The 15,393-nt window shown below is 39.9% G+C and overlaps 1 protein-coding gene across 1 annotated transcript in view; it reads left to right on the top strand.

Annotated features, from left to right (window-relative positions):
* The window catches only part of NF1 (neurofibromin 1), a 111,026-nt gene extending 95,641 nt beyond the window's left edge, over positions 1 to 15,385 (top strand). Inside the window, exons 51-58 of the mRNA XM_009318826.1 lie at positions 538 to 695; positions 1,591 to 1,713; positions 2,420 to 2,547; positions 3,268 to 3,368; positions 4,558 to 4,700; positions 5,536 to 5,582; positions 6,413 to 6,629; positions 13,405 to 15,385. Of these exons, the coding sequence (XP_009317101.1) occupies positions 538 to 695; positions 1,591 to 1,713; positions 2,420 to 2,547; positions 3,268 to 3,368; positions 4,558 to 4,700; positions 5,536 to 5,582; positions 6,413 to 6,629; positions 13,405 to 13,547 (1,060 nt within the window). The 3' untranslated portion in view covers positions 13,548 to 15,385. The remainder of the gene's footprint in view (positions 1 to 537; positions 696 to 1,590; positions 1,714 to 2,419; positions 2,548 to 3,267; positions 3,369 to 4,557; positions 4,701 to 5,535; positions 5,583 to 6,412; positions 6,630 to 13,404) is intronic.
* Positions 15,386 to 15,393: the final 8 nt, after the last annotated feature.

Raw genomic sequence — 15,393 nt, 5'->3', positions numbered from 1 at the left:
AATTTCACCTCATTTTTCATTTATATTTTAGATGAAAGTTTAGTTTGTCCTTTTAGGAGCTTCAAGGCATGTACTAGGTAATCACTTGGTTTGTGTCATTGGAAAATCTTGACACCTTATAGTCTTGTCTATAAGCAGCCACAGAGATAAGCTAGGAAATCAACCTAGAAGTGACATGGAGAGCCAGTTTCTCTCAACAGGGAGCACTTTACTCGATATCTCTCTTTTTAGCATCCAGTATGGAGTAGCTGATTATTAAATACCTTTCATCTTGCCTCATAGGCTCATTTGCTTGTGTTCTTTTCATTGCTTTATTTTTTATCTCTTGATCATTACATTCATATCAGATTGTTAGTTATCACTAGCTCGAACATTTTTGCAAGCAAAGTAATTACTATTTCTTAACTTGTATTTTTGGGAGATTAACCTGTTAGGAAAGATGGGTTTAATAAATGTTAGCTTGGCTAGTTGAAAAATTTATGCCTAAATGTGCACAGTTTTAAAGATTTTCTTAATTTAATTTCTCTGCACTTTCAGGACACTAAAGGAAAATCAACCATGGTCATCACCAAAGGGGTCAGACAGACATCTGGCTGCCAGTTACCCGACAGTGGGACAGATAAGCCCTCGAACACGAAAATCCATGAGTTTGGATATGGGGCAGCCTTCACAAGCGAACACTAAAAAGCTTCTAGGTTATTAAGATAACTAATTTACTAATTTGTCTATAGAATACCTCAGGAAGTGTTACTGGAGAAAAATTGTACCTGTATTTATTCTGACTTTAAGTGCTTATTCCTGATTCAGAGGGAATGCAGTTTCTACAAAATACAAATTAGAGAACACAGTTGAAGAGGACTAACTTATTTATTTTGATCACGAAGGGCGGGGAAGCGAGAGTGACACTCAAAATGTGCATGTTGAAGTGGAGAAAAAAGGGGGGGGAGGGAGATATTCCAGATACTAAAGAGTCATAGTGCCAGTTTTCTGCCACCAGCCCTCTTTCAACAAAACCAAGAAGCTGAATACCTTAGCTTAGCTACTATATTGAATACTCTATCTTATGCTAGAAGAGATGGTCCCAAAACATTTTAGATGTTTTGGAAGCAATCTGATTTTTATTCATGGCTTCTCAGTGCATCGTGTTCACAAGCAAAGTCTTAATATCAGAGAAACAAGATGAGTTGCTTTGCATAACTTGTGGTTACCCTTTTACGTTATATGGTATATATGGAAGAAAAGGGGCATTTCTTTCATTACAATCCTATTACTGCTTCCTTTTCAGTAATCACATTTTGGCATGTTTATTCGATGTGATGTGTTGACCAGGAAACCATAGCATGCCCGCAGCTTACATATTTGAATAAATTGCATGCTTTCCTCATACGTATTGTGAAGCATTTTGGAAACTGTGATGGAGAGCGGCATGGTGTGATCGTATTTTCTCTACCATCCCTGAAAATGGTGAAAATGTCCCCAGATTCCGATCAATACGTTGTAGATAGGAGAGTAGCTTGGACAGAAAATCAGAAATAGTTAGAATATGGATTTAGGTTTAATGTTTTTAATTGCCTGATAAATTGTTTTTAGGTACAAGGAAAAGTTTTGACCATTTGATATCGGACACAAAGGCTCCTAAAAGGCAAGACATGGAATCTGGAATCACAACGCCTCCCAAAATGAGGAGAGTAGCCGAAAATGATTATGAAATGGGTGAGAAACAGGACTAACGTTTTAAGAATAATGCTAATTATAAATGCTTTGTATATATATACAAAGGATTATTTCTAAATTCAATGTTTATTTGCTGAGGTTACTACAAGGTAAGGGAGAAATATCTTTCTTAACAGTGGCTTCTGGAGAGTACAGTCTTCCACATCACTGGCAACTGAGGTTTGAGTTAGAGTTGCTCAGTTTGCAGATGCAGAATAAGGGGCAGCTATAAAGTACTCCATACAGGACTGAAATGAAATAACTAAAATTTGGCTTTTTATAAGTTAATAAGTCCTAGCTGCAAATTACTACAGGAGATGGAACGTGACCCAATGCCTAGAATGCCTCTCTTCATCTTCTCCCACATCTGCTTCCTGTGCCCCCATCCCCAATTGCAATGCAAGACCAGGGTTTTTCTGTTGTATCTGATGTCAGTCTGCTGCCTGACCCTGAGTACGGTACTTACCACCCCTGGGCCTGTATTTCACTGAATAGGAAATTGGGGTTGTTGTTTACCATTTGATAATACATCCCATGTAATGATCTAGCGCTGCTAGTATTACAGCATAGTTGTTGCTTTTATACTTTATGAAAAGGCTGGTGAACTCTGAAGTTTGTGTGTGACTGAATTTGTTGTGCAAGAGCTAATTCTATTTCGGTTTGGGTTTATTTTGCTTTGGATGAGTTGCTCTTTTTTATCTGGCAGAAACCCAGAGAATATCACCGCAGCAACACCCACATCTTCGAAAAGTTTCTGTTTCTGAGTCGAATGTCCTCCTAGATGAAGAAGTTCTGACTGACCCAAAAATTCAGGCACTGCTGCTTACAGTTCTTGTAAGCCCTCTTTCTGTGTATTGTCTGTTATTTTCTGATACTCTTTTATCTTCCAAAGAAGCATGTGTTCCTTGCAGTGTTTCTAAATTCATATGGATCAGAATCAGTGATCTGCAAGTCTATTCTTTTATTGCCGTTCTTCAAACTTTCTAGGAATCACTTTTAGAAATGTATTTAAATGTTCTTTGAGAGCAAATACTGAATTTTCATTATTCTGTATTGTTTTGTAGAACATGTCCAACAATTGTCCCTTTTTCCCGGCAGATTTTTATCACAAACTAATTTTATATAATAAAAGGATATTAATATATTATACTTAAAAAGTTAAGAAGGGAAAATTGTTGGAATCCCAGCATAATTCAGTTTAAAAATAATTAACTAGTAATATAGGTGTACAGTATGATAGTGCTTTCTTCAGATGTACCAATACAGTTACCATTCCTGATATACTTCAGAAAGACTCAGTTGCCCACTTTTGTCAAAAACTGACTAGCTATGTTTTTTGCCAAAATAGAAGCTATTACCAACTGTTTTTATTGTTTCTCACATACACATAAAATAACTTGATTCCATGTCCAAAGAGGGCATAAGTTAATCTTTTGTAATGCTGTTTTCTGCTATTCAGAAATCTTAAAACCTTAAACTACAACAACAGCAAAAGCCTATAATTACTCAAATTAAATTAGAAGCATGCTAATTTAATCCTTTACATTATGACAGGCAACGTTAGTGAAGTACACTACTGATGAGTTTGACCAGCGGATTCTGTATGAGTATTTAGCAGAAGCCAGTGTTGTCTTCCCAAAGGTCTTTCCTGTTGTGTAAGTACCTAAAGCTCTGTTTATGACGACTGTGTACTTGGCCCTTCCTTTAAAAGGTGTCCGGACCAGGACAAGCATGTGTGAGATGCTTACTCATTTGTAGGTTACTAGCTGCGATCTGTCCATGGCTTGTTCAGACAAATGTCCATAGCAATTCGAGAATTGTGCTTTTTCCCTGTGTTAAATGAATATAATGTCCTTACTAGAATAGGCATCCTCAGATACCACTGCTACAGATGGTCCTCAAAAGCACTCTTCAGCCTCAGATTTTCAGGCAGGCTGGCAGAGCGTGGGAGAACTCTGTATCGCTGTTGCTAGGGAGCCTGTCTGTACAGCCAACGGCATCATTGCTGCCGTTACTCTAGTCTAGGGACTTAGCATGGCTTTATCGCTTCTTTGATACTGCAGAGAAGCAAATTACATTTTAAAATGTTCATGTAGCTTTCTATACAAGTCAACATATACTGTCTCTTACGTATTATTTTCACCCCAGTCAGACTCAGATTTTTTTAATTAGTACCCCAAGTGCATATCAAAACTGATTTAAAGCATAGTTCAAGATACTCTTTGGATGTATTTCTTTAGATATCAGTTAAAAGTAGTATTTGCTGGAGTCAGTATATGTAAGGGAAACCCAACTATCAGAAACTAACATGAGTAGACTTTTAAAACTGACCTGTGTGTGACTTAGAAATAGTGCTACCTTTTTCTGGCTTTATAAAGTAATGGCCAAAGTACAGCCAAGTGCTGTGAGCTATTCCAATCACAACTGCAAGTAACTGGCATTTGTATTAAAAAACCAAAAACAAAACCAAAACAACCCGTGCATGAGTTCTGCAAGGGAGCTCAAATGAGACAGTAGCCCCACGAGTTTAAAAAACTGCTTTGAAACTCCAGCTCTGACATGTCCACAAATCCAGTGAATAATTTTTTGATTGAAAATAATTAAAATATTTGCAATTTAAAGTGCTAGGTAGATGCTTTAATGGGTTATATTGTTAGTACAATTTTTTGAAAGTGTTACCCATCATAAGAGTCCACACTGAACATATACAGGAGTAGTTTTGTACTTCTAAAATGACCGAGATTTTGAAAATCCCACCTTAACTGCCGTTTGCTAAAGTCAGTTGGGAACTGCAGATTTATTTTATTTAATGAACAAAAAATAAGCCACTTCTCTTTTCTTCAGGCATAATTTATTGGATTCCAAGATCAATACCCTTTTATCGCTGTGCCAGGATCCAAATTTGTTGAATCCAATTCATGGGATTGTTCAGAGTGTTGTCTACCATGAAGAGTCTCCACCCCAATACCAAACCTCTTATCTACAGAGTAAATATTTTCCTTTTTTTTTTTTTAAGCTGCTGTATTTTAAAAGTTAGATTTACTACTGAAAATGTTTCAGAATTATTGCAACCCTAACAGAACAGTCAGTCTTGTGTGCCATCTTTCCAACTTCATATATCCTAGTAAAAATAAGAGTTCGCTTATTAAAAAAACTGTACTGACATGAATGTTAAAACTGCTTGCTGCAGTTGTGCACCAAATATTAAAAGTATGACACCATCTACGTGAGTAAAAAGAAGTTGAAACTCAGTATTCTGTTTCCACTAACCAATTTAAAGAAATACAAAACATGAATGGTGGTGATAAATGGTGAGTTTTAAGTTAACCTTGTAAGTTAGGGATTGACTTAATTGTTGGTAAATTCCAGAGAGTAATGTTTGTTTTTCAGTGCCCAAGCTCACTTCCATGTCACACTTAAACACTTAAAACCTAAATATTTTTTTGTGGTCCTTAATCCAAAACTTTCCAGGAAGATCCATAAGAAACAGATGACAGTTGAGAAAAACTTAAATGTTGACATAATTTTTAAAATGAGATGCATATTCACATGCTAAATTTACTTTTTAAAATACCATCAAGAATTTCTCACATGACAGTTGTAAGATTTCAAGGTTTTTACAGCTTATGTATTTCATATACAAATTAAAATGCCATAATACCTTATACATGGTTTGGACAACATTTAGTGTTGCATCGCCAAATCAAAATATTTCATTTCCATGCCTAAGTAAATCCCAGTGATGAGCTATGTGTACTTTCTAGTTGTTTTCTGTCAATTGAGAACTGTGTTTTAGTGGTAACGTTCAATTTGTTGTTGTAGGTTTTGGATTTAATGGGTTATGGAGGTTTGCTGGCCCATTTTCTAAGGTAAGAACAGTACACCATATATAAGTTTGTGAGTGTTTTGCCTTCATTTTCTGTATAAAGCACATTGGTGCTCCAGGAAAGAGGCAGATAAATGACAAGTCATGGAATTTATATGAGCAAGTTAGTAATATAAGGCTCACTTCTATAGCTAAAACAATTTTCGAGCCTGCATCAGGAATTTTGATAGACTCGTGAAGGTCAAATTACCGAAGTTGGGTAAAAGCAGTCAGGTGTGTAAATGCACCTTTTTACTGCTCCCAGGTTCACTAAGGGGCCTTGGACATACGGTATCAGTCAGAAAGTCTTAGTTTATTACATGTGTCTTACAGTGTAAGGGATTAATTTGCTAAGAATGGCAATTCCATAAGGATAAACTTTGTTACAACAGAACAAATAGATCGAGCACTGACCGTCTGCACTGCTATTTGTTCCCTCTAGTCATCGTAACAAGAACGAGATGAGCAGAGCAGGCAGTGTTGGGGCTGTTAGGCTTTGGGGGCACAGGCAGTGCTTTTAATAACGTGTCGGGTTCAGGCAGCTGTGGCAGTTCACCTCGTGAATGAAACAGCCCCTCTTTCCTGACTTTGTGCTTCCATGCACTACTGAAATTACACCTATAAGCGGTCTTTAATGTGTGCATTTAGATTAATCTGGAAAAGAGTACAAATCAGTTTTTACAGATACTCACATCGAACGCTTTTTAAAATTTTCAGGCAAAACCAGTGTGATATTAGAGTGAGTTCTGGGGCAAAGCTCCTATTGACAGAAAAGTAGGAAGAAAAGAACCAATCATGGTTTGTTTGTTGTGTCCCCCCCCCAATCACCCACAGCAAACACAAATCCCAGACTATGCTGAGCTCATAGTGAAGTTTCTTGATGCCTTGATTGACACGTATTTGCCTGGAATTGATGAAGAAACCAGTGAAGAATCTCTCCTGACACCCACATCTCCATATCCTCCCGCAGTGCAGAGCCAACTTAGCATTACTGCTAACCTTAACCTTTCCAATTCCATGACCTCGCTCGCAACTTCCCAGCACTCCCCAGGTCAGTAGCTGTTCTGGTACTACCTAGGTAAGGGAAATGTATTGAATTTACTGTTTCTGTAGACAAACACTCAGTCTCATTGTCTCTTTGGATACGTTTATGCATCAAACATCATTGCATTTGTGAACCACATGAATATTAAGCTGTTTACTGAGCTATTACACTGTATTTCAGATGTTGGATTTTGTCCAGCACAAAAGCTGTCTTCCGAGTCATTATACGTGAAGGAAATAGCATTAAGTGCATCAGAACAAATAACAGCTGCATCTTAATATGGAATATATGTAACAGCGGAGCCTTGAAAATTAGTAAATATCAATATATAATCATGATATTTTGCAAGGAGAATAATACCTGTCTGGGCACTACAAGGTGGCACATATTAGGAAAAATAATCCAGAACTGTGCTGTGGAAGAGTGTGTCTGGGCTGACTCGGTTTCAGCTGACTGTATGATTTAAGGCCAATGCTCATATAGGCAGCATCACATGGAGGTCATACTCTCCCTTGAAGGAAAAAAATGTTCATGTAGATACGTGTGGAATACTGGGTCAGTTCAGACTATTTTATTGCCAGAAACATGCTGATGATAAAATGAAGGCGTTCAAGAAAAGAACAGTCATTAAAGGCATTAAATGGATAAAACCACTAAATTCCTTCTGGCTTGGGGAGAGGGGAATTACAGGGAGATGCAGAGGTTAAATTTAACAGCATAGGTTTTCAGGGTGAAAAAATGAAAAAAGAGTAAAATTATTCAGTATAGCAGATGAAGCATAAGCTAGAGGAAACTAAATACAGGAAGAAAATGGAATTTATGTCAAAGAAATCTGCATGAAGACTCTTCCTGAAGTGATTTTGGATTAGTGTCTCTCATATTGAGGAAATTCTTTACTTTTCTTTGTCATGAAAATTATACTGTTTGATACTTCTTAAATGATGATTTAACTATCGCAGTTCTGAACACTGAAGTCAAAGAACCCTTTTATTTCTGCTTTGTTTCTAACCTTGATGCAAGGCTAGAAACTACTCGGTCTTAGGTATAGTATTTACAGAGGTGTTTTGGTTTTTTTCACTCTCCTGTTGTTTACTGGTTTCTGCTAGCCCTGAAATAAGCTCTGCTTAGTTGTACTTAGCTGTAGTCAAGAACTCTGGTCTTCCAGATTACCAGTTTGCTCACAGATGCTATGCGTGTTTTTTGTTGAATATGATGAGTATTGCAGAGGTGCAACAGAGGTAAAACTGTGCTCTGTGCTTGAGTAATTTGGGAAGAGTGATTTCTTTTTTTATTTCATGCAGTGAAAAGTGATTACAACTTGCTTTTTTCCAGTATGAGAAGTCAACTTAAATTGTTTAAATCTGGGGAGATCCCCTTCTTGATATACTGGTGCTGTGTTCCAGAATTATATTTTAAGATGCCTGTCAGTCTAAATAGACTCATTCAGGATTTGCTTTCCAGTTTACTGCCAATTCAAGATGATTTATTACATTAAATAATGTTATCCCAAGTGAGGAGAGAAAGCGTGAAGCATATTTTCCACATTGTTACCTCTTCCTCTGCTACTTTATTAATAGCACTCCTTAGCCGTTGTTTCCTTGTTTTGTATTCCTGCCCGAGAACAAGTGAAAGAGCATTGGCCTGAAAGGGACTCGCTGGTGCTGTCCTGGAATCCCTTTTGAATTGGGTAATAAGAGTGGGTGAAAGTTGAGTTTGAAGAAGTTTGAGAGACTGCTGTTTCACTTAACTTTTTGCAATGGCCATTATACGTTATGAATATATAATGCAGCCGCTGTATTGTATCGTCACGCAATTTATCCTGTATATAGAAATATTTCTGTATAAAAACTCCTAATAGAGTGCAGGTACAGATAAGAACCAAGATTATGGAAGAGGCAAGTGGTTCGATAGAAACTTTCTTATTTAACATTCAGCTAAGAATTACCTGTAATACTAGAACAGGGAGAAGGATAAAATTAAAGGGGGGGGGAAAAAAAAGACCTTGCTGTCAGTGTGAAAATAAGTGCATTATGGGCAGCATCTTTCCCTTTAGAACGTAGAATTGGTAGCAACTCCAGCAGTGCTTTTTGCAAGGATGAAGTGATGATGCAGGATTAGGCCCTCTACTAGCGAAAAAAGCATTTTGCTATGTAAATGTCTGCCTCCCTTACGCCTCACTTTCTATTCCTTCTTCCTTGGTTAGCTAAGAGGAAGGAATTAATCCAGCCCTTCAGAAACTTCTTCCAAGTGTTCTACAACTAGATGGCTTTTGTCAAATGCTGGTTAAGAGCCCATCTCCACAAATGGGGTTAGGAAGTAGTGAACTTGTTACGTGATTCAGGATCCTAGTGGGTCTGTAATAATGCCTTTGTGACACCCTGTGCATGGTTTGCTTGGAAATTAAATTTTAAAAGACCGATATGAAGGCCAGAAGATTACTAATGGTTCCATTTTTGTGTAACCAGACTGGAGGCGTCTTTGTAAAGAATCAGCCTTTATAGGTGTTTCCAGCTTCATTCTAGCAATTTGAATACAAAGACTTGGGGTTTGCTTGGGTGATCTCCAGCTTTCTCAAACTGTGGACCAGGTCACAACGTGGAGCTTTTAATTTTGCTCCTTCATCTCACGTTTATTATGTTGCTCCACTTTAATCAACAAACAATTTCCCTAGTTTAAACTGGTATGTTAACCAGTGCAACTTTGCATAAAACATGCAACTTTGCATAAGACATGCTTTGCTTTTTAAGCTGTTTAATTGTATTAAAAATTTAATTGGTCTTCTGGCACTTTATACAGCTCCATAGCTGCATACATGAATTTTGCATTCTCATTAACTGTGCCTAGAGGTGTGTGATGGCGTTGTCATTGCTGTGCACATTTACACTGTAGAGACAAGAGTGAGGGAGAAAGCAGTGAAAGACCTAATATCTGCCAAGGTAAAAATCACTGGTGAAAGGATGATAGAACATGAAGGTAGGCCACAGGACTTCTTGAAACAGCAAGACAACCATGGGACTAATAAGGGATGCAGATCTATCATCCACTTCCTCTGATTTGAGAACTACTGCACAAGAAAATCAAGTATTTAGCAGTGCTGAGTTACTTCATCACACTGAGTTAAAGAGGCAGTTTCAACCAAGTGAGTTTTTTATTATGGTTACAAATGTATTAAGTTGCAGATACATGAAATTTTTTTTTCTTGCATCTGGAAACAACCGGGCGAGATCATTGTTTGTAAATGTTTTGCCTATCATCATCTCTTCTCCTTTCCCCTCCCTTCCCCCTGTCATGGACATTATTCACTTACGTTTTTTCTTTCATTCTGTGTCTGTGAAGCTTCTCTGCCTTGCTCTAAATCTGCAGTTTTCATGCAGCTTCCTCATCAAGGTACACTCTACTTTCATCATATTTGCACGAAATACTGCTTGATCTGCTGTAGGGTTGGGCTTGTGGCATGAGAAGTGGTTTACTGATCCTTTTGACACGGGAATGGCTTCAGTATAAGTGCTAAGCTGTTGCTTTTCTTGTGTGATGCTAATATTTGATGATAGAGCAGGCAACGACAGTCAATCACATCCTTAAGAATGAGATAAATTTGGTAATAGAGAAGTGGATGCTCGGTATGTGAAATTACTCTGCTGCAGGTATTAAGCTAAAATGAAGAACTGTTTCATGTGAGCTCTTTAGATTCACAGGAAATCAGCTTTAACTTCAGTTACACACCACCGGAAAATGAGCACGAGCTCTTTGGACTAAACTGCAGCAGACAGAAGCTCAATAAAATGGGTACTCAAGGCCATTTGATTTCTGCTTCTGTATGGAGAAATAAGAAAAAGCTGCAGAAGAGTTTTGTTGCTCACACCTGTGGGTTGCTTCCTATCCTCATCGTAGTTTGTGGTTTTTGTAAGCTCACACCCACACAAGGAGAGGAAGGATGATGTAGCCTGCAGCCACCTTCTGGCTGGAGTTTCGAAATTGTCCCTGTACGTATGTGAAACGTGGAGCGTGTTCTTGATTCTTGCTAATGCCAGTGAGAATCAGTTTCTTACAGGAGTGAGACATAACTGTGGGAGATGTCATTTGTAGCAGTAGGATTTTGTTCTAACCTTTTTACTCACTGTCAGACGTCCTAATTTTTGCTGCTGATTGTACTTTTAGCCTCTTGCATAAAAACACCCTTCCTGCTATTCATTCCATTGCCGCACATCTACCATAAGTGTTGAGAGTGTTGCTAAACACACGTCAAACATACTCATTTTGTTGCAGAAATAATGTGACAGCTACGCTAAGATACTGCTATGGGAATGATTAACTCATAGTAGCGTCAGCATAAAAGTAATAATTGAGTGGAATGTCTGTATCAAACAGAAGCCTCAGCTTTTATATCTTCAAGTTACTGACTGTGTCCAAAGCTGTTAGAGTCATGGCTCATAACCCAAGGCTCTCGTGTGCTGTCATCATGTCGGCATGAAGTTTACACTAAAGCCGTTCATTTTTGAGGTTTGTTTGATGTTATTCTTTTAGCAAAACATAATAGAGTTACCTCGTCCTGCAGAGAACATCCAAAGCTTCTCAGAAAAGTATATGCACTTGGGTATAAAGCCTGTCTGGTTTCATCCTCATCTTGCACTCCATCAGCCTCCTCCTGCCTCACGCAATAGCAGTTCTCGTAAAGATTTCCAGACTCGCCTGTTCTGTGTGCGCTTCCTGTTAATACCCTGCTTAGAAAACTGTTTCTTTAGTTGTCCTTGTTAGAACTTAATTGTTGATTTATCTATTTTTTTTTACTTTCAATTTGCCAGGGTTTAAATCATTATAATTGGTGCCTACACTTTGACGCTTAACTCTTCAAGTGAATATCTGCATCAGTGCTGTTTCTGCTGCATGTAAAATAAGTCCGCTAAGCCTTTCATTCCTCCTGGCAATGAGACAGAGTCCTCCAAACATTGATTTCTGTGTTATGTATTTTTAGTGATCTTTGTTTGTGAGCCAGGATTCAGTGTTGAGGGGAATTTTAGGTACTTGAATACACACGAATCTTCTCTGGTAGCAAGAATCAGGCTCTGCCATTGCAGCAGAATTCTGCAGGTTCGGAAACAAACCTTCCTCACTCCGCCATTCCCGTTTAATAGCAGTCTGATTTTTGGCTGGAAGAAGCCCACAGATTTGACAGCCTGACAATTCTTCCCCCTAGAGAATGCAAAAGCCAGAAGAGACTTGAGTCAAACTCTTTCATTTGCTCAGTTTTCTCAAAACTACAGCCAGAAAGGGCTTTGTGGCCTGGAAGACTTGAGTGTTTTCAGTGAGTACGGATGCTGGTACGAATGCTTTGAGGATGTAGGGGAGCCCTTCATCTGCCGTGTGAATGTTTAGCTGTACTATTTCCCCTAGTAAATAAAACTCCTATTTCTGTTTTAAGAGCTGACTAGGTGAAGGCAGTGAACAGTTCATACCCCTGTCTATTTTCATGTTGTTGTAGGAAAGTAGCATAGATTGAAACAGATCAGCCAGTGCCCATATATCAGGGTATTTTTGTCTTTTATTGCTGGAGTTAAACTAACAGCAAATTCAATCTGCAACTTTAAGGGGGGGACGGAGGAGGGGAAGGTTATTTGAACAGTCCTGTTGAAATGTGATAAGCTATGTGTAGGTGAGCGCGCAGAGCTGTGTGAGCAGGCATCGCACTTTAGCATGTGGAGGTGTTTCATCTGGTCAAAGTCTGGGCTCTCACTGGAGACGGGGTCGTACATCTGGTCCTGCAAAAATTATTTTTCATACTAGAATACTGCAATGAAGTAGCTGTATCACATTTGTCATGTGTGAGACATCATCGACAGTTAAGATTGTGTTACATCTGGCTAAAATGGTGTTCTGGGCCTGGCTGGGGTGGAGTTGATTTTCTTCATAGCAGCTGGCATGGGGCCGTGTTTTAGAGTTGTGACCAAAGCGGTGCCGAGCAGCGTTGCGCAGGGAAGAGCCTGCTGTGACCCTCACTCAGCCTCCCGGTGAATAGCCGGGGGGTGGGCAGTAGGCTGGAGGGGACCCAGCCGGGCAGGTGACCCCAGCTCACCAAAGGGTTACTCCGTGCCAGACAGCGTGATGCTCAGCAATAAAGAGGGGCGCTGGGGAGGTTAGCCATCTTCCGCCCGGGAGCCGGCTGGGCTACCCATGGGGGGTGCTGAGAGTTTGCCTTTGCATCACTTCTGTTTTGCTTTCGTTCATCTTCCACAAATCCCTCACTTAACTAGACTTTGTATTTTAATCAGGACACGAAAGTTTTCTTGCTTTCACTCTTCCTTTCCTCTCCCCCTGTCCCACTGGGTGGAGGGGAATGAGCGAGCGGCTGTGTGGTGCTTACCTGCCTACTGGGGTTAAGCGACCACAAATAATGTGTTATTCTTTTCTTAAAAGACGTCATGACCAGGTTCTGCAGCGCTTTCCCAGGCAGGCAGCACTGCTGCTGGTTTGTGTTGCCAGACGCTGTTTTGAATGAACCACCACTTGTCAGCATGGCAGAATTCAGCAGTATTTGGACCACGACGTCCCCTCTTCATCCAGACTGTTGACACTAGCGCGGGTGGGTCCCCCACGGCCCGCCCTGGCAGGCGGGGCTCTGCCGACACCTCCCTGGCCCAGAGGGCACCGTCGCTTGTTCCTGCCGCTGTTCTGCACAGGGGCTGGCGAGCTGGCCTGTGCGTCCGCAGAAAAAGCTGTCCTTAAAGCGTTAAGTTGCAGGATGGCCAAAGCGGCAAGGTTAACCTCGGTCCTTGTGTTTCCCCAGGGATCGACAAGGAGAACGTGGAGCTCTCGCCCACCGCCGGACACTCCAACAGTGGGAGGATGCGCCACGGCTCCGCAAGCCAAGTGCAAAAGCAGCGAAGTGCTGGCAGTTTCAAACGTCACAGCATCAAAAAGATTGTGTGACTATTTCTTTTTAGGTTTGGGGTTTTTTTTTGGGAAACTGACTGACACACACGGGCCTCTCGCAAAGGGCACTCCACCGGTTGTGATGCTGCACTTAATTTTTAAAGTTCCCATCCTGTCAGCCGTGTTGCCAGATGATCAACTCTTGAAACATTGCCTGAATTTTAATGCCTTCATTTCTTTTCTTGTTTTTGATTTAAGCCAGTGTTTCAGAACCGCTCCTACAGATCCCGACGGACCTTGTAGCCGAAGGAGGTGTGGAGTTCTTTAACACTGCGGAACGGTCTCTTGTCCAAATACGAAAGCCATTTCCCATAGACAGTTCTACCTTGCTTCTGTTGTCTGCCTTGTTTGTTTCTTCTCTAAAGGAAAGTGTTAATCCTTAATCCTGTTTGCACACTTTTCAAGGTAGTGGCTTTATGAGCCGGGGGAAGTTACTATAATCCTGGTTTTAATTCAAACCTGTAAGATTTTTAGCTGTGGACTTTTTTTTACCATACTTAAAAGAAACTTACGATAGCTGCAGTACAATGAGCTTAACCAGAAGTGGTGGGTTAGATTAAATTTCTAGTAATTAGCAATAAATTTGAGAAGACAAGGAGGCTGCATGAGTCTCTTTCATTCCCCAGACCATAGCTTCACATACTTGGACTGTATATGGACCAGACTGGACAAACTGGCTTTTTTCCAAAGCAAATTTTTTTTTTTGCTGTACTTTAACTGCACTAAAAAAGGTTGTATAGTGGAAAGAAAATCATCGAGAACTGACTATTACGCTGTCATGGGAGCAGCGTTGAAAATCTATTGGTTCTTTTTTCCATTTAGCGTATACTTTAGTTTTGCCCTTCCCAACAATATGCACCTTCGGGAAATTCCTGGCAGAATAACCAGTGGGGTACGGAGGGGAAAATTGAATGAATCAACTTCCAGCTCTGGGAGGTGGTGTTCGGCAAAGCTGCTTTTGTGCTGCCCAAGCAGTGATAGAAAAACAGCAATGTTTGCTTAAGGTACATGAGTTGAAAATAACTGACACTGTGTCAAATCCAGGTTACGTTTGAATGTTTGCAGTGCAATTCCTGGTATCAGTGCAGACACCTGCAGTCAAACCCGTCTTGCAGAACTTCCAAGGGGTTTCGGTTTGCAAGGGGTCGTACTTGGGGGTTACACAAAACTGAAGTTGCGGTCACTGTGAAAGACTTGTCAGCTACAGTCGTGTATCCGCGATGGACGACTGTGAGAACATGCTGCTATGTTGATGACGCGTAAAGGTGCGGCGCTGGGTGCTGCCGATGCTGCCTGCACGGACTGCAAACGTGCAGAGCGCTTGATCTCGGAGGCGAGCAGAAGTTCTGACAAAAGGGCCTCTCACCTGGGTGCTCACTGGAGGGCTGAGTTCCTGCTGAAGAAGTCAAACTTCCCAGGGGTTTCAGATCCCCGTTGTATGTTAGAAATTAACAATCTCTAAGTGGCTTTAAAGGAAAAAAAGTGTATCCACTATATAAAATGAAATCCTCTAGTGCAATTTTGTTAGTGGCTTTCCGTAAATCAAACTCCACAGCTAAATTATTAGAGAATGGTACAAGTAAGTGTTCAGATTTTATTGATATAGCACATAATTCACATGTATCCACACAGTAACAATGTAACATTTATGTAAATAAAAATACCTTTATTGTATTGATTCATAAAATAACAATTTAATTTCTTTAATTTGTTTACAGTCCTGGAAAAACTATGAACACAAACGTAATATGCAAATAGTTTGCCAAAACAAGGGGAAAACTTAGAATTCGCAGTCTTGAAATAGATACGTTGGAAAATACGAAGACTCGTGCAATTAACCAGT

This window comes from Pygoscelis adeliae, unplaced genomic scaffold (genome assembly GCF_000699105.1).
Source record: "Pygoscelis adeliae isolate BGI_AS28 unplaced genomic scaffold, ASM69910v1 Scaffold392, whole genome shotgun sequence".
Lineage (NCBI taxonomy): Eukaryota > Metazoa > Chordata > Aves > Sphenisciformes > Spheniscidae > Pygoscelis > Pygoscelis adeliae.
Note: the sequence above shows the minus strand (reverse complement) of the source record. Positions and strands in the feature narration are given on the sequence as shown.